Below are 21,947 nucleotides of genomic sequence, written 5' to 3' on the forward strand. Positions count from 1 at the left end.
TTTATACAGTGTAAACACAATCATCCTATCATGATTGTATATAGACTAATTCAAAATAGCAAGAGGATACTCTCATCATCCCAAGAGATTAAGACCACCTTACCCCTTTAAAAACACTGCCGATTGTCTGTGCACAAAGTGGATTTTTGCAATTTAGCAGTAAATCAAACAAAACTCCCAATATCTTTTGTTGAACCTTCCCATCTGGCAATGCGGCAAAGAATGGTTTTGTAATCTAGAAATGACAAAAAGAGCATAATTTGTGTAAAAACATTCCTTTGTATGCATTTTGCTCACATCCTGAAAGAAAAGGATCAGTGCTATTCCCACTTTAGAGATGTGGGTACCTTTTGTTGATAAATGGGGGCGGGTGAAGAGGAACTCTCCCATTTTTAAAGGTTCAACATACTGAATTCCACTGGGAAGAACTACGGGGACTCTCAATCGGCCCCTCTCTCACCTGCCCAAGAGCTCTAATCTGGAAAGTCAATCCTTTGTAGACTTCCTGTGAGACGTGCAGAGCTTTGATGAACAAATCCAGACAGCGCTGATTTGTGCAAAGGAGGGCAGCCGAATGCTCATTGTACTTCCCAAGGATGAAATGCAGAAGAAGAGCTTCATCTTTTAACATCCCCTCCGATCCCTTAAGAGCTTTCTCCAATAATCGATCCAGGACAGGCAGCAGGTGAGAAAGCACCACCTGAAAGCAGAAAAGGTGTTCAAGATCAACTCTCTCTTTAACAAGCATTCAGAAATATACATTTTACATTCGAAGGGCATAGAGTCGTGCAACAGAAGTACCCGAAGGCAAAATATTTATGGGTCACCAACCCTTTTGAGCCCATGGAAACATCTTCAAAATGAAGAAACTGCCATAGACACCTTTTCACCCACCCCACTCAACCTATTATATTGGCTACAAAAGAATGTTTCTTTCAAGGCTTATTTCAGCAGGTGGAGAGGACCCTGTGGGTGTAAGAGAAGTCTCTGAGTTCACATATGGGTCCAGGGGTGCCATGCTGGTGACCCCAGATGTAGACTCCTAAGAGAAAAGTTCAGAAGAGGGTCAAGGTTGGCTGATCCCAAAGAAGTTACACATGTGTTATTCCCTTGCTACATATGCTTCAGTTTGGCATATTTGGCAAACTGATGGAAAAATTAGAAGCACACCCACCCACTCAAATTTCCATACTTTGGATTTTAATTTGCAATGTAAAGGGCACCTCCAAAGGAGCATCACAGTTTACCACACAGTGATTTGAGGTAGTAATACAGCATTTGCAGGAACAGACAGAACAAATCTTAGCTCCCCGCCCCCATATTTCTACATCTTAGTTTAGAATGCAAAATTTGCATTTACAGTCAAACCCTAGTTGTTGAACACAATCCGTTCCGGAAGGCAGTTCAGTTCCCAAAACGTTTGACAACCGAGGTGCAGCTTCCGATTGGTTGCAAGAGCTTCCTGCACTCAAGCGGAAGCCGTGCTGGACATTCGGCTCCTGAAAAGCATTCGAAAACTGGAGCATTTATTTCCGGGGTTTCTGCGTTAGGGAGCTGAAATGTTTGAAAATGGAGCCATTTGGTTTGACTGTAGCTGAAATATGCACGTGTAGCTGAAATGTGCACATTCCACATTTTGTGGAACAAAATAATCTAAGTCATGATTTAGTTTAGGAACAGCAAGGTTCCACTCCACAACAAAATGCTTCCAGATGGGCAAGCACATTTTCAAAAGCTTGACATAATGCGTTCCACACACCTGGCCGTTGACTTCAAGAAGAATTTTCATCAGGTTCCTTGCAACGTATGAAGGACATTTGGTGGTTTGCACACACTTAAGTAATGCTTCCAGTGCTCCTGACAACTTCTGCTGCTGCGTCTTTTGCTTGTGTTGAGTTTGTTGTACTTCAAACAAATTATGAAGGCACTAAATTATAAAACAAAAGGGGAGGAAGGCATTCAGGAACTATTCAGCACAATAGCTGTATAATCAGTATTATCCAACACAGTTCTGAGTAGTCTGGACACCACCCCCTTGCCCCAAATTGGAATGTTTGAGACCGGGAAACACTTTTCCCAAGATCCCTTCACCATCAGATGCTACTGAGCAGATGGAATGGTGATAAAGAAGTATATTGTTGTAGCTGACAATGCTGCCACAGAGTAAGACTGCAAATGGGCTCACACCAGCGTTCAGTGAGTCATTACGTGTTTTCTGCCATCTGCACCCTAGATGCCTACTTTGCCATTTCACCATCCTCAGTTCCTCAGGATACCAGTGAGCTGATCTGGGTCAGCAACTAGATGGAGCTCATTGGGGGCTCAGAGACCAGTGCCTCTGTAGGAATGCTGGATAAAAGCATTAAACTCCCCAATGAGAAAGTCAGACACTACTCACATTACTTGGACAATCAAATCTTAGCTTAATAAGCTGAGACATGTACCATCTTTATGAACCCTCAATGCAATCCCTTTACTCCCACTTCACTCCTCCCTTCATGTGAGGAAGCTCCTGTTAACCATTGTTTCCACTTCTTAAGCACAAAGTGGAAGCCAGCTTTAAATCATCACTTCTTATTCTAGCTGTTTGAAAGCCAATAACTGTAGTTTCCTATTTTGGATGCAACTGTCACCTATGGCTAGCTGCAGCTTCCTGGCTTGACTCTCATAGCAGAAGCAAGAGGCCCAAATGTGGATGCAAAAAACCTCACACATCTCATCTTATTTGATCATTCAAATGTGGCTACTGTCATCTATAACCTTCTCTAACCAATGCAGGAAAAAGGATGGCTTTAGAGAGGAAGTTGGGTGGTGCCTCCTAGTCAAACCCTTGTCCGAAGTTTTCTTGAAAAACTTGTCTCCTGAAGATGGTAGTATCATCCAGTGCCAGAATCACTGGGAGACAAACAAGTATGGTGAATGTCCGATTCAAAACAGGTAACACAGTATTTTGCCACCGAGGCTTACCTGGATTATGTAATTTTGGTCAGATATTATCTCCTCAGCTTTCTGCACTAAATTATGAATGATTTGATGAAATACAGATTCTTTTATTCCACTTAAGGAATGAAGGCAGTTTACAGCAGCTCTTCGTACTTCTCTCACAGGACTTCCCAAATTGATCAGCAAAGCTATGACCACTGGAAAGGGAGAAAAGGAAACAGTTAAAAAAATGATGGTTAACAATTGTTAAAACAACAACAACAACTTGCTAACAAACTTTCCATTAGAAATCTGATTTATCTAGCCAATTGCTGCATTTCAGAAACATTCTACCCCCATCTTTCTGTGAGCATCCTGATGAACAGTTGTAAATAAATAGGCAAGTAACACAAGGGTGTTGCCTTTGTTCAGGATTTCAGCACATTTACTGAATTAAGTGCCCTGGCTAGGTTTGCATAAAGGTCCTTGCAGATAATTGCCCTCCACAGACTAATTTACATCTCCTTGTCTATGCCCACCTTCCAGGTTCCCTCTGTTTCTATGCGCCATGTTTGTCCCCCTAAATCACCTTCCTAACGGGTGAGGAAATCTTGCAAAATATGACAAAAAGACCAGTGCGCAGTACCTGGGGAGTTTGCTGGTGTCAGTTGTCTTTTCCTCTGCACAGACTGCGATGCAAGCATGGCGTGCCCGATGTACAAAGCCCGAGTCTGTTGCACGGCATCCATCACAACGTTCAGCTGATTTGAAAGGTTGTAACTGTACGTCCATAAGACTGAGAGGAATCTGAATTCATGCTCTGGACTTTTCAAATGTACCTTCAAATTAAAAAAGGAAAGTCCTGAATGTGCGCAGGTGTGTGTGCGCACACACAAACCCATCAGTTGTTTGTTGCTTTCTTCTGGTTTTGACAGGGCGAACGCCTACATTTCATTTTACTGGAACTAACTTACAGCAAAACTTCGACCAAATGAGTACAGTGGTACCTTGGGTTAAGTACCTAATTCGTTCCGGAAGTCCGTTCTTAACCTGAAACTGTTCTTAACCTGAAGCACCACTTTAGCTAATGGGGCCTCCTGCTGCTGCCACGCCGCCAGAGCACAATTTCTGTTCTCATCCTGAAGCAGAACTCTTAACCTGAGGTACTATTTCTGGGTTAGTGGAGTCTGTAACCTGAAGCGTATGTAACCTGAGGTACCACTGTATTTTAAATAAATGTATTGAAAGTGCATGAATTAGACTAAAAACCAGAAAAAAAGTTCTAAGATATATGGATTTAAATCGGCTGGGAGGGTGTGGGTGGTGGAGGAAGGGACAAGGTACCTGAAACAGAAGTTTCATCATTGCACGAAAATGATCAGCATAGATTCCCTCACTGGCTCCACGGACCAGAATGTCAAAGAGCTCCAACAGCAGGTGTAAGTAGTTTTTGCTCGCTTCACTTAAAGTTTCAGGGTTCCACCACAACTCATCTGTATGAATGCACAGAAAAAGGGAGCAAAGACTGATCAGAAGAGAACAAGGCTTTCTGCAGGCCACAAATCTAGCACTGGTCACCATTCCACGATCCACATTCTTTAGAAAACGATGTGCAGTGATGCAATGAGCATAGCAATTACAACAGGACTTTTTAAAAAGTATCATTTTGCAACCAAAAAGTCACCTTTCGAAAAGGAATCTGGAGGCAGCAGGCCTTGAATAAAGCTTCTGAGCCAAACGACGAGCAAGACAGAATCTTCTACAGCCACAGCTTCTCCAGCATTTAACTTTTGTATATATGTTGTTAATGCCTCTAAGAGCAGGTCACTGTGAGATGTGAAATCGCAGAGAAATGCCTGAAAATGAAAACATCGCTATTTATATGTAGCCCCCTCTGCCTTCATTTTTTTTTAAAGAGCAATGCATACCAGAAACACCTGTCTTTAAATTCAGAAGCCCCAAATGAATGTTGCTATTCAAAATAAACCTTGAGTTAATTATCCTAAAAACTTAAGAATGCATGTTTCCAATTCCACTGTGTGCTTCTCTCCCTGAAGATGCAAACATCTGACTTTCAGGAAAGGACCTCGGTATGCTCCTCTAGCCTACAATTTCCCCTTCCCCTTTTTGCTAGGCACAGGTCTTCCTTCGCACTGCCCAAGGAGCACCTTGCCAAAACAAGGTTGTTTTAGATTAGTTTTAAGCATTGTAACCGTACACCAGTGCAAGTTTAGAGCTGTACTGGAAAGAAAGCAAAAACACTTCTCATTGAAAGCTGAAGTGATACAGGTAAGTCTTAATGCAGCTGCCTACTACTATGCAACAGATTTTAGAAGTATCTACCACAGAACAAACATCCCTTCTGTTTCCTGCCTAATTCTCAGTTTCTTTCAGTCAAGCTTACAAACTCAGGAGTCCTCACCTCCGCATGGTAAGTGTCTTCAAATTTTTGTACTTTTCTCCTCAAAAGATAGAAGACCTTCAAAGCCAGTGGCAAACGACACTCTTCTGCTTGCGATCTACTGCAGCAGGACTGGACAAGAACAGAGCTGATAATGTGAGCGGTTATCTTCTGTAGCCCTGAATGAGACTCCTCAGCAATACTGATGAGACCTTCCACCTTGAAAGGGAATGAAAACACAGGTAAATTTTCATTCATATATATATATATATATAGTAACATTACAGTGGTACCTCTGGTTACGTACTTAATTTGTTCCAGAGGTCCGTTCTTAACCTGAAACTGTTCTTAACCTGAAGCACCACTTTAGCTAATGGGGCCTCCTGCTGCTGCCGCGCCGCTAGAACACGATTTCTGTTGTCATCCTGAAGCAAAGTTCTTAACCCGAGGTACTATTTCTGAGTTAGCGGAGTCTGTAACCTGAAGCGTATGTAACCCGAGGTACCACTGTAGTTCTTTAGAAAGAAGGTTGGCCAATATCTGTGTTTTGGCTTCTCCACATGCCATATACAGAACCTGGTTTTAACATATAAAATGAGCTACAGATGGGAAGGTGTTTTAAGAGCATAAAGAATAGCCTGCTGGATCAGGCCAGTGTCCCAGCATCCTGTTCTCACAGATGCCTGTGGCAAGCAGGACCTAAACACTCTCCTCTCTTGAGGTTCTCAGCTACTGGTGCTCAGAAGTGTTACTGTCTCTGACTACGGACGCAGAGCACAGCCATGATGGCTAGTATCCTTTCCCCTCCATGAATTTGTCTAATTCTCTTTTGAAGTCCTCCAAGTTGGTGGCCATCACTCATATCATTAGTAACCAGTCTCCAGAACATTCTCTCTTCGGTAATTCATGAGGCAAACAGTGATAAGTCTTTAAAGCCCTCTTAAAAAGGTATCTGTTTACACAAGTTTCCCTGGAATGTAACTCTTAATTTTTAACATGTCTTTGTACACTGCTCAATTTTATTTGTGAGATACAACTGGCATTTTGCTTTTTTAAGGAAATGTTACTGAACTTTGTTGGATTTTTGTTGCGTTCATTTTTATAGAAACTGCTTAGAGCTTTTAAAATAGGAGGTGGTATAATTTTTTAAAATAAATAAATGGCCCGAGGGACCATGGGGTGTTGCTGCTGTTCAGAGCAGACCATATCAGGGACAATAATTTTGCTCAAGGGAGCTTCGCATATGCTTGTTCTGCATATTTCCTTCAATGTGAGGCAGTGCAAATTGTGCAAATTAAGTATTCCGTGTCCATCATTCAATCTGGGTTTCAATAACTACACTTTGCATCTTCCCAATCTATGAGTTGCTTTATTGTGATAATGCCTGTGATCAAGCATCTTTTATATCTACTGGTCATACAACTTAAATAACAGCTTTTTATTTAAAAGAATATTGTCAATTACAAACATACCATTTGTAAAGTGAAGGAAGAATCCTCTGAATTTAGGTTCTCTGACAAGAGGCTGATCAGTTTTGCATTAGATGCACCTATCACGTCTTCTGACTTAGAAACTTTAACCACCTTTTTGAAAGCTATTTCACCAAAAAGCAAAAAATAGCATTAATATATCAGACACAACATCAAATCCAGTATGGTTAAAGACAATGGCAGACTGCCTAAATTCTGCAAAACCTTTGCCTTCAGCATAGTCTTCTTCACTTCATGTTCAAAAATGCAATGTCATTGATGTTTTTCTAAAGTCATATCAACTGTACATTTATCCCTGCCTTTTTCTTACTGTAGGAAGTTATTCCATGTTGCCAAAGCCTTTCTTCTTTGTATCATGCACACTTTAAAAATAAAATTTTATATGCCCTGAATGCAGAAAATGCTATTGTAAATTTTGTTTGACTACAACCTAAGTTTTTACTGATAAAATGTTTCTGAACAATAAAAAAATAACTAAACCAAAAACATCTTGCTTCTTTTTGAGCCACATTTTTCGGGCATTTTTAAAAGAAAAATGTAAGTTTGTTATCTTGTGAATAATGCTACCACTGTGAATAATGCTACCAAAAAGCCTGTGTCACTTATTTTAGGAACCCATCTTTTTATTTTTAACGGCTTACCTTGTGGCCAGCCTTTCAGCAAAGGATGTAGGGAGCAAAGACCAGAATCTGCCACACAAAGTGCTACTTTCCATTCGGCAGTGTTAGAATCACTGCTGGTTATGACTATAAATGGCAGCGCCTTTAGGACTAATTGGTTTAAGAGCTCTTTATTCTCTTTAAGAATCTCTTCTTTGATTAAAAGGTGTATTGCAGTCTCCAGGATCTTGCACCTGGCACACACATGGAAGAACGAACAATGGGTATTTTTAGACCACATCTCCAAAAGCAAGTTTTGCAACACACTTCCCCTTCCTAAAATATTTTAATATTGGCATGTTATTTAATATGATGGAAGCTGATGACTGCATTGCTGAAGAGCATCTACTAGCAGAGCTTATTAACACAAGTTTTGTATTGTTTGGAGAAACGTTATGCTCTAAAACACAAATCCCAATTTCTTGCATTATATGCTTGAAGATATGGAAGATGCTATATATTTAACTCTTTGTTTATTGCTAGGAAACCTGCCACTGCCTCTTTTTGAGGAACTGAATCCTTGGCTTCAATCCAGTGGAAGAAACGGGGATGAGATATTTGTCAATTCCCCAGTGCCACCTGCCACACTATTCTGGAGTTTCCCTCTGAAGAAGATGCTGCAGAGGAAAGGGGGAAATCAGCAAATGCCAGCAGAAGTCTCTGTCAGATGGGAACCACTTAATTCATATTCCTTCAATACACAATAATTCCAGAATAAAGTAAGTAACAATATGCCGCTAAATCAGCAAAGTGCATTGTATAACCTGATCTCCAGACAAGAAATTAAATGAAATTTGTAAAATAACTAAAATTCTGAGAAGGTATGAAGAGACCCTTAGCAAAGGTTGCCTTTAAAGAATCCAAAAGGGAACTGTAAAAATGAACACTTACCATTTTTCATCCTTTGAGAGGTCAGCTCTTTCAAAAAGACACAACAGACTGAAGCCAATTTGTTCATCAAAAGTCTTTGAATTAAGCAACCAGGTCTAGAAAAAAAGGAACCAGTATAAAAAACCCCACATATGCATGGACAAAAACTAGAAGCAATTGTGTAGGTCTAAAGCAAAATTTCAGGTTTACTAAAAAATATTTTCAAGAAGTGCATTTTATATTCATGGGAAATTGCTTTTGAAGAGAAAAACCTAGGGATTTCTAGATTGCTCTGTGAATATTGTTATTAAACTCCTCTCTTTCAAGGGAGAGAAAAGGAAATCTCTTGAATTTTAATTTAGTGGCAAGACAGAACATTGGTCTCCACTAAAACTAAGTGAACAAAGCCATAACATGTTAAGAGGATATCTACACCCACAACCTGGAATAACTATCTAAACACTTTAACTCCTGAGCGTAAGAACTGTCTACGTTTGCTCTCAAATGCATTGTGATAGGACTGCAACCTAAGAATAAGTGATGAAATTGAGAACTATCAAACATACTTTAGTATGTTTATCTTACTGCATGGCCGATACCGAAAAAAGAATGCTTTTCCAGAAACGCATGCCATCGTAAGTCAGGCAATCACAAATGATAATAAATACCAAGAATTTCTGGGCCCTTGAAGAGATGAAGGCCTACCTCCAATGTACCAAGAGATGACATAATCACATCTAGATTATCATCCTTAAGTCGTGCTAAAATTGCTTCTTCTATAAAGGAGTCGTCAAAGCCTTCCTGAAAAGAGAGGAAGGGTGAGAAATCATCATACAATTCAATTACATTCAAAAGACGTGGACTAATACTTTTAGTAAAACGCCAATTCCAGTTCAGTAGCAGACACAATATTATTTAGATAATTACACATTACTTATGACAGTAAGCTGCAAGACAGATGGTCTATAGAATCACAGTTGTAGAAATCATATGGCAACAGACTGTGTCTAATGACATAATCACAAACTATAATTAGCCGAAGGCTTTTCTGTATTCCCATGATCAGCCTCACAGCGTTGACTGTACATCATGCTCAACACACAATAATCGGAAAGAGTGAAGCATAGTAGAAACTCCGCTCCTCTCCAAAATACTAGGCCCAGGAGGAGTGGTGAGAGAACAGTTGACTGCTCATGTTCAGAGGCTAAATTAGGAAGTAGCTTGCATGTTGTAAAACAATAACAAAAGAAGGAAGAAGTCTGATTGGGGAAGAGCTATACAGTCATACCTTGGGTTACAGCTGCTTCGGGTTGTGTTTTTTCAGGTTACGGACCGCCGAAACACGGAAATACCGGAACCGGATACTTTGGGGTTTCGGCGGTCGCGCATGCGCAGAAGCACTAAATCACGCTTTGCGCATAAGCGCCGAATCGCAACCTGCAGTGTGGGTTGCAAACATGCAGGTTCAATCCCTGAAATCTCCAGGTATGTCTTCAGAAACCTGGGAGGGCTGTTTCTGGTCAGCATAGACAATACTGAGCTGGATGGACCAATAGTCTGACACAGCATAAAGCAGCTTCTTATGTTCTAATCACCCATCCCAGTAGTTGTTGACAATGATGGGTTGGATCCAGGCTGCTCCAGAGAAGCGGACACGGAGCAATGGATCCAAACTACAAGAAAGAAGATTCCACCTAAACATTAGGAAGAACTTCCTGACAGTAAGATCTGTTCGACAGTGGAATTTGCTGCCAAGGAGTGTGGTGGAGTCTCCTTCTTTGGAGGTCTTTAAGCAGAGGCTTGACAACCATATGTCAGGAGTGCTCTGATGGTGTTTCCTGCTTGGCATGGGGTTGGACTCGATGGCCCTTGTGGTCTCTTCCAACTCTATGATTCTAGGCTTGCACTTAGAAGAGGAAGGTAGGATGGGAGAATGAATGTCAATGACCCCTCCTTCCTAATGCAGTGCCATGAAGATTTGCTTCAGGGGTTGGGGAACCATATGGAGCAGTAGGACAGGTGGCACAGGTGGCTTCAGGAGAAAGAGATCAGTGAAAATTGCCTCCCACAGAACTGGAGGTTTTTAAGCAGAGATTGGATAGCCATCTGTCATGGAGATTCCTGCATTGCAGGGGGTTGGACTAGATGACCCTTCAGGTCATCTACAATTCTATGAATTTCCTCAAGCTCCCCTTGCATCATAGTCCCTTCTGTGAAGGAATAGAGCCCTTTTGTTTGTGAAATGGACACTCTGGATCCGATTAAGCCAGTTTCACCTTTTTACTGACATGAAGAAAACAGAGATTTGACTGTCCCTTAATGTTAACAGATAAAATGAAGAGTCAATGAGATATAAATACTGGGAATTTACCTTTGGTTACTGTAAAGGTACATTTTTCTGTTGCCACCGGCACACTGCTTGCTAAATCAGTTCACATCCTAATTTTTAAAAGTGCAACAAAGGGGGGGGGGGGACCCAAAAGGCAAACAAACCTTTGATGCTTGAATGATTTCTTTCAATTGCTGAACAGCCAGAACTCTGACCGCTGGCTGCGGATGATTCAGGCTAAGCAGCAGAGACGTATCGGAATCTTCTAGAAACTAGAGATACAAATGAAGATTACTTGAGCTGCAATCCTGTACCCACTTAACAACAAGTAAGGCCCACTGAACTCAATGGGATCTACTTCTGTGTAGACATACAAAGGATTGAGTGTTAGCAATGTATATATTATTCATAATAAATCTGAAAATGCCTTGATTTCATCAATACTGATAAGATGCCATAACAATGCAGTCATCTTTCATTTTACAAGGATTTTTTTTTTACCACACTCACTGATTATAATGCTGGTACGGAAACACATTTAAAAAGAAGAAATCTCGAGGATCTTTGACTTACCTGGTATTTACCACCACTCATGGAAAGAGAAATAAACTGGTGGAAGAGATCCTGCTCCTTCTGATTTCTAACATCTTTCAGATATTCCTCCAGTACCAAATCTAGTGTTGCAGAATATCTGCCAGAGGCAGAAGAAGAAGAAGAAAATGTTTTCCAGAGAGCATTTTAGGGCAGTCTATTCCCCTGAGTTTCAGGGAAGGTAAAAATTATTTTCAAGGTATTATAAAGACACCGAGCAGTATTCAACAAACTTGATCCCTCAGCGTAAGGACTTTTGGCTGCCAACAGAACTTCCTCTCCCTCTCCTCTGCTCCAGGGGTTCCCCCAGTCACCCAAAGCAAATTGGGGAATGCTGTGGGATGTGTGTATGGGTGAAATCCTTGTGCTAATGGAATGAGTGCATTGGAGACCATATATTATCCTGTATTAAACACTTAATTTAGGGCAATAAGTTATATACATCTAAAACACCGAAGAGATGCTTACTGTAAATCAGAAACTAATCTGCTATCAAGCTATTAAGTCCCTAATACTTTTAGAGCATTAGAACGTACTCAGTGGCTGCACCCAGGCTTTTAAATCCTCTCCCAAAGGAACACTGTTTTGCATCCACCTTGAAGCCTTATGCACAGGGTAGCTAAAACCTTCCTCTTGAGGAGAGATTTGGGGCAATGAACCTCCCCCTAACATTTGGAAAAGTGCACAAGGGCATAAAATGTAAAGTACCTACACATTTAGGTTACAAATTCAAGGCTCATGTATACTTTCCATGCCCCATGACAGCAGCAACCAGTCTGGTGCCCCCTCCAGATATTGGACCAATCATTCCTGACTGTTGGCCACACTGGCTAGGGATGATGGGAGTTGTAAAGTCCAAGAACATCTGGAGGGGAGCACATTGACCTTCACTGCCCTATGACCCCAGAATACTGACAACAGACATATTGATTTTAACAGGTAACACATCTCTCTCCACTTACTTTCTTTCAAAAAGCCTGATTAGAGGAAGCAGCTGCTTATTCATCTCAGCCATTTTGCCAGGATCAGAGTCACTCTCTACACCATACGAGACATACCCTTCCAGAAATTTACTGAAGTGGTAAGAAAATGAATAAATTATCACCTTACAGAAATATAACAAGCCATTTACATTTTGACAGTTCTCAATTCATTTCAAAAGCTAGTAATTAGATTTTATTTCCCTTGTGAGCTTCTTCGTTTTAATAGCAAGCCTGCATGCAAAGGACTTTTCTCTCTCAGTGCCAAACCTGAATGCACTATACAGTTACTTTTATTCACATAAATGCAATGGAACTTAAAATATGAATATGTTTTCATTTTCCAAGTTATGGATCTCTGCTTGTGTCTAGAACAGGCAACCGATATATTCTAGAAAGTCACACTGCAAGATGAAAATGAGTCAAAATCTACCTGATGCTCTCCAGATCACCAAGGACAAGAAATAAACTCACTCAACAGAGGCTAGCTTACCAGGCCAATAAATGATCCAAATCTTTTTCTAAAGGTATACTTGTAACTATAGCTTCTAGATGTTTTATGGAGGTTTCATAACCAACCAAGTCAGATTTCTCTTCCATTTCTGAAAAAGGTAGATAGGATAAATACATTATAACAATTTTTTTAGAAAGAAATACATTTACATTGAAAAGTTCCATATGTTTAAACTGTATTGGAGCACAAATAAAATTCTGCAGTACAGCAGAATGTAGTATTTTCTGTCCTATGTTGGTTCTATGCCGCTGTAAGAAATATCTTGTTTCACAGTGATGGCCAAACTTGGCCCTGCAGCTTTTTTGGGACTACAACTCCCATCATCCCTAGCTAACAGGACCAGTGGTCAGGGATGATGGGAATTGTAGTCCCAAAACAGCTGGAGGGCCAAGTTTGGCCATCACTGCGAGGCTGGCTGACCCCGAAATAATTATGCTTCTAAGGGGAAATCAAACACCTGAGCTCCTATATCTCATTCACAAAAGCAATCGCCAGGAATCCATTGACATACCTGTTTTTCCATAAATAACCGATTGAACTAGGTGTGGCAAGAGGTAATGCAAAATTGGACTGACATCGTGAGCTGCTGAAATTTCATGAAGGATGGCAATCACATTGGGAACATTACACAGATAGGTAAACGGCCTGCACAAAAGAGAAAACACCAAAAGCAACCATAAACACATGTGAGCTCTTAACAGTTTGAAGAGGTTTAATCTGTCAGTCATTTGTTATTAAGGTGACTAAGCTGTGGACTCAGGGCAGCTGGTTATCTTCGAAGAGCCAGGAAATTAGCTGCTCTTGTTCTTCTGCACACGGTAGGAAGCATTCACTCAGGCCAAGCAGTTACACTGGATTGCTCCGATCAGCTTGCAGTTGCCGCTTCTTTGCAAAATCCTGGGAAATATGCAACAGCATGCAAGCAGCCTGGTCGCTTGCTGGTAGGCAGTCCCATTTGACTGTCCTGCTCTTGCCAATTCTTACAACTTTGCTTACCGGCTGGGCAATGCTATTCTAGCCACTCCTCTTAACTACTTGATCAGTGCATCTTGTATGTTGGGGCTTCCTGGAAACAGAGAGCTCAACTTACTTTTTCCCAAGCCCTTCCTCCTTCTGACTCTGTAGCAGGATGATGAGGCAGCCTAAACCCTCTTTGATAAGAGAGGGCGTTTTGGTCAAAGTCTTGCTGATTTGCAACGCCAAGGAACGAACCAGAGACACTTCCATTGTCATCTTCACAGCCAACTGGCTTATGATCATGTAGGTTGCTGCTCTGTAATCCACCAAGGTCGACTTCAAACCCTAGGGTGAGAAAATATTTTTGACAATTTGACAGAGAAACAGGGCAGGCCTTTGGGAGGAGTATTTAACAAAGTATTTTGGAAGACTCACGTCTACAAAAACTTTAATGCCTTACTCCATAAATTAAATAATATCCACTTCGCAAACAAGGCAGCTCCTGCTTCTGAAAAGCAATCCCAGAACTGGGCTATTGCCAATAAATACAGTAAAATTTCTCACTACCATTGGCTACAACATTGATTTAACACTGAAGTCCCATTGGTGACCTGGAAACACCAGGGGTGAGGATTATAAACAGCCTTGTGCTCTCAGGTGATAACAACACGCCCACCCCAATATATAATACTGTACAATTCAAATACAGGTGGAAAAAGTAATAGCTGAGAGAACGTGAGAGACTGAGAATTATTAAGTATCATTTTCATATAACGCTGATGCATCTGGAAACCATGACAACATCAACAGGCTTTCCCTTCAAAGCCAACATTCAACATGCGGCTAGTTAAAAAAAGGAAGTCTCTGTTTATCTGCTGCAAAATACATGCTCACAAACCAAAACTGCAAATTGAAAAAGCAAAATTAATCACTTCTGGAAAACTGTACCTTTTGGATATAAGGAAGCAGCTTGGAAACTAGAGAGTCTGTTATACTTGCTGCAGCCCCAAGAGCAGACACAATTGTAGAGGCATAAAAAGTAAACAGGACTCTCAGTTGTGATAAGTTCCCTGGGTACAGTGAAAAGGCCTAGAGAGAGAAGTGAGAAGTGTATTTAGGATAATGATAAAACAAAGGCAAAAACAACACTTGTATGGCATCATTTGCTTTCCATACCGTATTGAGAAAGGTTGGGCTAGCTCACGTACTTACCAGAGATCCTGTACAAGTCACACATGTTTTAGCCAACATTCTGGCATTGCCGGGGGTGGACTAGATGACCCCTGGGATTCCTTCCAAACAGGGAGAAGCTCACCACCCTCAAGCACATGTACCAGATCACCAGTTGATAAGCATGCAAATGGACCCCAGGAAATTCCAACTGCCTAACAAGATAATAGTTATTTCCCATTGAGGAATGCTAAACCCCTATTTAAAAGAATGCATTTGCCAGGGAAATATCCTTCATTGGAAGAAAAATAAATAAATCATGAAGGATCAGCTAAATTGATCCAATAATTTTATAGTGTGATATTTGGTAAACACAGCCATTGTTCAGGTCTGTCCAGCATAAGTGGGCTGCAACACAAAAACTGCTATTTAGAATTTCTAAACAATTTTCCTTTCCTTTCCTTTCAGTGTTTCACTGAAATGCTATTTAAACAAATGTGGAGAACATCAAATTGACACTACCCTGGAACAGTACACCAACCTTTAAAGATTTTGTCACTAGACTGCATATGAAATCCATGAAACCCAGGTCTTTGTAGCAGTGTGTGATCAAAGTTCCCCTTGCAAGAGGGACTCCTGGTTTCTGCAATTGAGGCAAAAAAGAAAGGATCAGAAGAGAAAGAGAAAAAATTGTTAATTAAAATTCAGACAGAAAATATAGAAAACAATAAGTAGTTCCCATTATCATAAATTCAAGGCACTCTACATCATAGAGAATAATCCTGTATCTAGTTACATGAATCTATGTACCACTGATGCCCATGGTATTTGTGAACATGCCACTAGTTATATGTGTGCAGCCATGTGGCCAAACCTATAACAACAACAACCATTTTTTTATTTATATGCCACTCATTTGACTGGATTGCCCCAGCACTCCCAGCAGCGCTGCTGGACCAATCACTTTCATTCTAAACTACCACAAAAGTTTGTTGTGATTATAAATTGGGGGGGCAGGGCGGAAGGTGAGTGATTATATAAGCTGTTCTGAGCTCCTTGGAGGAAAGATGGGGAAATGTATTAGAAATTAATACGATGTTTACTCCATGCAATTCAGTAGGAATTATTTTCTAGTAATTTTGTACAAGATTGCAGCCTACACTTCCCTGTAGACATACATGAAATTGTGTGGCTAGTGACAAATAAGTAAATCAGTGGAAGACTGAGCAGGCATAATAAAAATCCTGGTTTATTCTGTTTAATGTATTGAAAGGTATAGTCAACAATATGGAAAAAGCAAAACTTAAAAAGCAGTGAAAGTATACAGCAGAGATAAGGAATCAGTGGCGCTAGGGGTGTTGTTGGACTACAACTCCCATAATCCCAGACCACCAAACATGCTGGCTGGGATATCAGATATCATATTTCATCCATTGCCCATGCTGACTAGGCTTGATGGGATTTGGAGTCCAATAATCTCTGAAGGGCCACAGCTTCCCAGTCCCTGGCATACAGAGAAAAATGAACATAGTAGAAAGGGAACTGTAAGTATGGGGCCAAAAAAGCAAGCCATTCAATTTAGTAAGTCGACTCTGACCAGGCCCACAGCCAATGTGCAAAGAAGGCAGATAAACAAAGGTATGAGCTCCCCATGAAGTTCCAAGTGTTAAAACCACTGATGAGGTTATGCTGCAGACAACCTGGGATAATACAGTAGAACCTCTACTTACAACCGCCTCCACTCACAGACGTTCCACGTTGCAACCATGGCAAACCCGGAAGTAATTGGCAGGTTTGCGCTGGAGTGGCGATCGCCATTCAGACCTGTGCAGAAGTGGGCAATTGCCACCTGTGCACAATGGCGCCTCTCCCAGAGACCCGTTTCACCATAAGGATGGGCCTCCGGAACGGATTGTGGTCATGAGTAGAGGTTCCACTGTAACAGTATTAGAAATATAATCACATATATTTATCTTTTGCTACTTCACCTGAATTGGATACAGCCAATGCCACCTTTGAGTTGGGTCACTAATTTTCAGAAGCTGGATAACTCTCACAAACAACTTTGTCTCATGATAGGGCAATACACAGCCGATCAAACTGTCCTGGTTGTACAGATGGATATGAAACCTAACAAACAGACATAACACAACCACATGATTAGACATAGGAGTTTCTGTGTCAAATACATTTACTTTACAATAGCTCCTACCGGTCACAGTATTGCCCGTCTACCATGGGGCAGTGCTTGAGACTGATTTGCAAATTGCAGACCACAAGATCCAGCCTCACACAATATAAAGTGAAAGTTGATTACACATCTCGACTAATGCCATAACCTCTGTTCCCTGAATTGCCCTGGAATATTGCCCTCTTGGGACAACGCTTGTTGTAACTGTCTCGAAGATGTGGGCAGTTTACTATAAACAAGGTTTAGAGGTGCATGAATGGATTACCTGTGAATCAGCCACTCTAGGCACTTCTGCGCTGGTTTGAGCATGAAGTAAGGAGACAAGTGAATCAGGAACAATGAAATATTTTCATCCAGCTGCTGGTTTACTGCCTTTGTTTGGACACTGCGTTCCAAACCTTTGGACTTTTGACTGAAAAGTGTCGGCTGAAAAATCTCAAAGGAAGGATCAATCCCCATCAGCTCATCTAGCCCAGTGCACCCTAGGAAAGATATTGGAATACTTTCAGTACATCACACAGTTTTACGAGCCTGTCCAGTCAGTGACAAATCATTCTATGCAGAGGATCCCTGGCGATGAAGCCACATGGGGCAAATAATGCTTGATCCAGCAAATGCACACATACAGCTGCTAATTCACATTGGCCAGAATCATAAACCAGGTGTTACTTTCTCCATGCAGATGCACTGTAGAGCCATTCAGTCTGGAGCAATTTACTGATATCTGCACAGGCTCAAGGTACAAACAACACAATTGTATTTATTATATTTACATTCTTCTTTATAAGCGAGCTTGGTTTCTACTACATGACATTGTTCTTTTAATCACCCCAGAACCAACTAAATTGCAATCTCTCACAAGATTTATGCAACACAAGTTTCTGGTAGGTTTCTCCTTACACAGTGTAAAAATGAGTAACCATACTGGCTGCAAGTAGCAAGGACCTTAAGGCTGTTGCTTATATGGGGTGTGTGTGCTGGGGATGGGCTTTCACTATTGTGTCAGATATAAAGGTAAAGGGACCCCTGACCATTAGGTCCAGTCGTGGACAACTCTGGGGTTGCAGCGCTCATCTCGCTTTACTGGCTGAGGGAGCAGGCGTACAGCTTCCGGGTCATGTGGCCAGCATGACTAAGCCACTTCTGGCGAACCAGGGCAGTGCACAGAAACGCCGTTTACCTTCCCGCCGGAGTGGTACCTATTTATCAACTTGCATTTTGACATCCTTTCAAACTGCTAGGTTGGCAGGAGTGTCAGTTATAACAGGAGTGTAATACAGAATGCCCCTAATTTGTTATTAAACATACAACCTGAATTAAACAGCTATCGAAATAATGTTTATTTTCTTCTCACAACTGCAAAGTTTTATTTCTCTCAGGCAACATACTTTTGAGCAAGAAAGAGCTAGGAGAATTCACCCTTTCTACACAACAGTTTATGAACTGTTTATGAATTATCAGCCAAGGTTAAAGGTAAAGAAATTCCTGCTTATAATCCTGAGATGAATATGAAATTCACCAAAACAATCTTACTTCATTTGGAGCAGCAGAAAACAGATGACCCTTTATGGTAAATTGACAATTAACCTTGTTCAGAGTCCACAAACGCATTCACCAGTGGTGAGCATATTCTGTGCTGAGCAGACATATGGTTTTTCACCGAGTCCAAACTGAAAGGTGCATTTCTGATTTCATGCTCTATTTTGGAGAAACGATGCCTGACCCCTGTTTCTGATAACTCCAACACTTAAGCCAGCATGAGAGACAATATCTTCTTCTTCCTTAAGTGAAGACAGTTAGCAGTAACCACAAATTTTGGCTGGTTGCATAGGCCAGCCAAATTTATTGGCCCCTCAGGCATCATACAAGACTGTGTTCTTAAGCCCCTCACTTACCTATTGCAAAAAATGTATCTCTGTCAATATTGGCAGCTTCCTTACAGTCAAACAGTAGTGATGCTACTTCACTTCGAGACAAGAGACTGGGGTCATTCTGAGGAAGTGCAAGGCGCTTCAGCTGGTGAGCGAGGGATGTCATTTTTTAACCCTGTGGGAGGGAAATCAAAGGTTTTAACAGATCTAGGAAGTATTAGATAAACCAAAATCTATCAAAAGAATCTCTAGTTTTGTACCAATTTGTCTATTAGCAAAATCATAAGTAGGTTGCACCAATTTTGGCTGATGCTAAAAGCAACCATGAAATCTACATTAATGCTACAGAAGGGCATAGGAGCCTGCAAAACAACAACAACAACAACAGTGAAGCAGCATACGAGTTAAGAACACCTGTCATGAACTGAAGTTGTCAAAATATTCAAACCTTGGCTCAGTCATTAACTCACTGGGTGATTTCAGCAAGACACTAACTCTCCATTTCAGTCACCTCACCCTGTTTCCATATTTGTAATGAAGGCACTTCCAACTTACCTTGCAGCATTATTGCAAATATTACTGAGATAATGGCCAAGGTTAGCTAAACCAGGTACATGGAAATTGTGGCCCTTCTGATGTTTCTTGGACTACAGTGCCCATCATCCCTGATCATCAGCCATGCTGGCTACAGCTGATGGCACAAGGCCTCCCAACAAGAGATTCTCTATCCTTATTTCCATGCACATTGCCACTAAGTATGAACTCATATATACATGTTCATCGGTTAATGCACATGAGATTGTAATCACGGGGGAAATGCCATAGAGGAACATAATTACTGTACAATACTTTAAAATGGGGACAGCTTACAGGTTTAGCTTCCTCCCTGAGCAAGGAAACATCACTTGATGGGTAGTCACACACGAATTGTGTTTGTGAACCTCACCATCCCGCACTTACATGGAATCAAGCCCTATTGAACACCACCTTCCTGAACCTTAATTCAGCTCTTAATTCAAGTTAAACAAGCATAGGACCAGGCTATACCTTCCACCACAGTCTGCGGTGTTCACACCTTTCCAGACCTACAACCGTCGGCTACGCTCTGTACATGACCTATAAGGTAAAGGACCCCTGGATGGTTAAGTCCAGTCAAAGGCGACTATGGGGTTGCAGCGCTCATCTCGCTTTCAGGCCGAGGGAGCCGGCGTTTGTCCACAGACAGTTTTCTGGGTCATGCGGCCAGCATGACTAAACCGCATCTGGTGCAACAGAACACAGTGACGGAAACCAGAGCGCACAGAAATGCCATGTATCTTCCCGCCGCAGCAGTACCTATTTATTTACTTGCACTGGCGTGCTTTTGAACTGCTAGCTTGGCAGGAGCTGGGACAGAGCAACAGGAGCTCACCCCATCGCGGTGATTTGAACCTTCTGATCAGCAAGCCCAAGAGGCTCAGTGGTTTAGACCACAGCGCCACCCATGTCCCTTACATGACCTATAACCACTAAAAGGACACGCTCTCTGTCCATATGTATTGCATCCTTCTCCCCAACCCCTTCTTCCTATGCTATTAAGCCAGAGTTGGGGCTTGAGAAAGAAATTCTTGAAAGCTCTCGAGAAAGATGGACTGCAAAGAAAAGACTGGCCGTGCAAAATGGCAGATACTAAGAGCACAGCAAAATGCAAATGAATGACAAATATTCCATAGTCAATAATGAAAGTGGGCCTGCAGTTTATATAATGAATCAAGACTCAGTCGTAACTCTTCAGCAACTGATCAAATGTTGCAGTGCTGCACGAGCAGGTGAGCCTCGAAAGGCAATGGGAGACCCGGGAAGAAAGGAGCTCAACTCTTCACGGTATCTGAAGCCGCTGCCTGTTCCGACAGAGCTTCGCGCTGAGAGAAGGCGAGATCTCGAGCGGAAAGGACTAACCTGGGACGCTGCCGGTTCCCACGGTGCTTCTTTTTCGTTTTCCTCCACGTGGGTAGGTCCACCAGGTGTTTCACCTATGACCCGGAAGCGAGAGCGGGGGACGCGTGCTTCCGCTTCCGTCGTTAGAGGGTAATGGCAAGGGTAACGGAGCCGGCGTCATTCCCTTCCTCCCATCCGGTCTTTGCTCTCTGCTGCCCCCGCGAGGCCTCCGGCCGCCACGTGGCCGACTGACGCTGCTGAGAAGGGAGGAATTAAACAAGGGGATGCGCAATGAGTTCAGCTTTGTTTGGAGACTCCGCTTGTTTATTTATTTATTATCCATAGTTAACGTGAAATCTGAAAGACAACATTGGTATAGCGTTTTCATTTGGCAGAGGAACTTTGTGTCTTTCTATGTGTGTGTTTGTTTGAAACATCTCATTTGCTTCAGTCGGTAAAACCTATCAGAGTTGCTGGGCTCAGCCCACCTCCATGCTTTGCCTACTGTCATTTTTATTCTTTTTGCTGCCAAAAAATGGTGGTGGGGGGGTTTTGAGGAAGGGAGAAAAAACTACTTGAGGGCCGGATTAGGCCCCGGAACAAGGGACTAGTCATCTGTGAACTAGGGAATAAGCTCCACTGAACTGTAGGACATAGTTTAGTAAAGACCCATAGGATTGCACGACTGCCAGATTAAACTCAAAGAAACGCGGAAACTGTGTAGATTTGGTTTTCTCCACGCGGAGAGAGAGAGAGACCCATAACAGCTACTTGCTCCCCTCCCTCCCATGAGCACACATCCAGGTCACTGCATTAGGCAATTATAGAAAATGGCAGTCCTATTCACACTTTTTGCATCCACATCCAATCTCTCACACTCGGCATGTGCTCCCCAACCAAGTGCAATAAGGGGGGATGGATATGGGAATCAGATGCCTCCCATTCCCCATGTGAACTCATGCATGCTTGAACTGGGGGAGAGAAGGAAAGAGGGCTCTTTACACCTTATGGAGATTCTCCCATCACATTCACTCAACCCACCTAAGGAAGGATTGGATCCTATGTTTGCACAGTACTGCAAGGAA

General features: G+C 41.9%; 1 protein-coding gene across 1 annotated transcript in view; it reads right to left on the reverse strand.

Annotated features, from left to right (window-relative positions):
- Positions 1-21,029, reverse strand: part of HEATR1 (HEAT repeat containing 1) — a 36,295-nt gene extending 15,266 nt beyond the window's left edge. The window contains exons 1-24 of the mRNA XM_080997831.1: positions 20,884-21,029; positions 18,970-19,120; positions 17,340-17,556; positions 16,872-17,013; positions 15,425-15,526; positions 14,662-14,802; positions 13,847-14,058; positions 13,268-13,401; positions 12,736-12,844; positions 12,225-12,335; positions 11,245-11,362; positions 10,836-10,943; positions 9,048-9,143; positions 8,364-8,458; positions 7,455-7,666; positions 6,796-6,917; positions 5,345-5,542; positions 4,607-4,778; positions 4,267-4,415; positions 3,569-3,761; positions 2,968-3,140; positions 1,760-1,927; positions 461-700; positions 104-235 (exon numbers count right to left, since the gene is read on the reverse strand). Of these exons, the coding sequence (XP_080853957.1) occupies positions 104-235; positions 461-700; positions 1,760-1,927; positions 2,968-3,140; positions 3,569-3,761; positions 4,267-4,415; positions 4,607-4,778; positions 5,345-5,542; positions 6,796-6,917; positions 7,455-7,666; positions 8,364-8,458; positions 9,048-9,143; positions 10,836-10,943; positions 11,245-11,362; positions 12,225-12,335; positions 12,736-12,844; positions 13,268-13,401; positions 13,847-14,058; positions 14,662-14,802; positions 15,425-15,526; positions 16,872-17,013; positions 17,340-17,556; positions 18,970-19,111 (3,486 nt within the window). The 5' untranslated portion in view covers positions 19,112-19,120; positions 20,884-21,029. The remainder of the gene's footprint in view (positions 1-103; positions 236-460; positions 701-1,759; positions 1,928-2,967; positions 3,141-3,568; positions 3,762-4,266; positions 4,416-4,606; positions 4,779-5,344; positions 5,543-6,795; positions 6,918-7,454; positions 7,667-8,363; positions 8,459-9,047; positions 9,144-10,835; positions 10,944-11,244; positions 11,363-12,224; positions 12,336-12,735; positions 12,845-13,267; positions 13,402-13,846; positions 14,059-14,661; positions 14,803-15,424; positions 15,527-16,871; positions 17,014-17,339; positions 17,557-18,969; positions 19,121-20,883) is intronic.
- Positions 21,030-21,947: the final 918 nt, after the last annotated feature.

This window comes from Podarcis pityusensis (assembly GCF_964106645.2).
Source record: "Podarcis pityusensis genome assembly, chromosome: 3".
Classification (NCBI taxonomy): Eukaryota; Metazoa; Chordata; class Lepidosauria; order Squamata; family Lacertidae; genus Podarcis; species Podarcis pityusensis.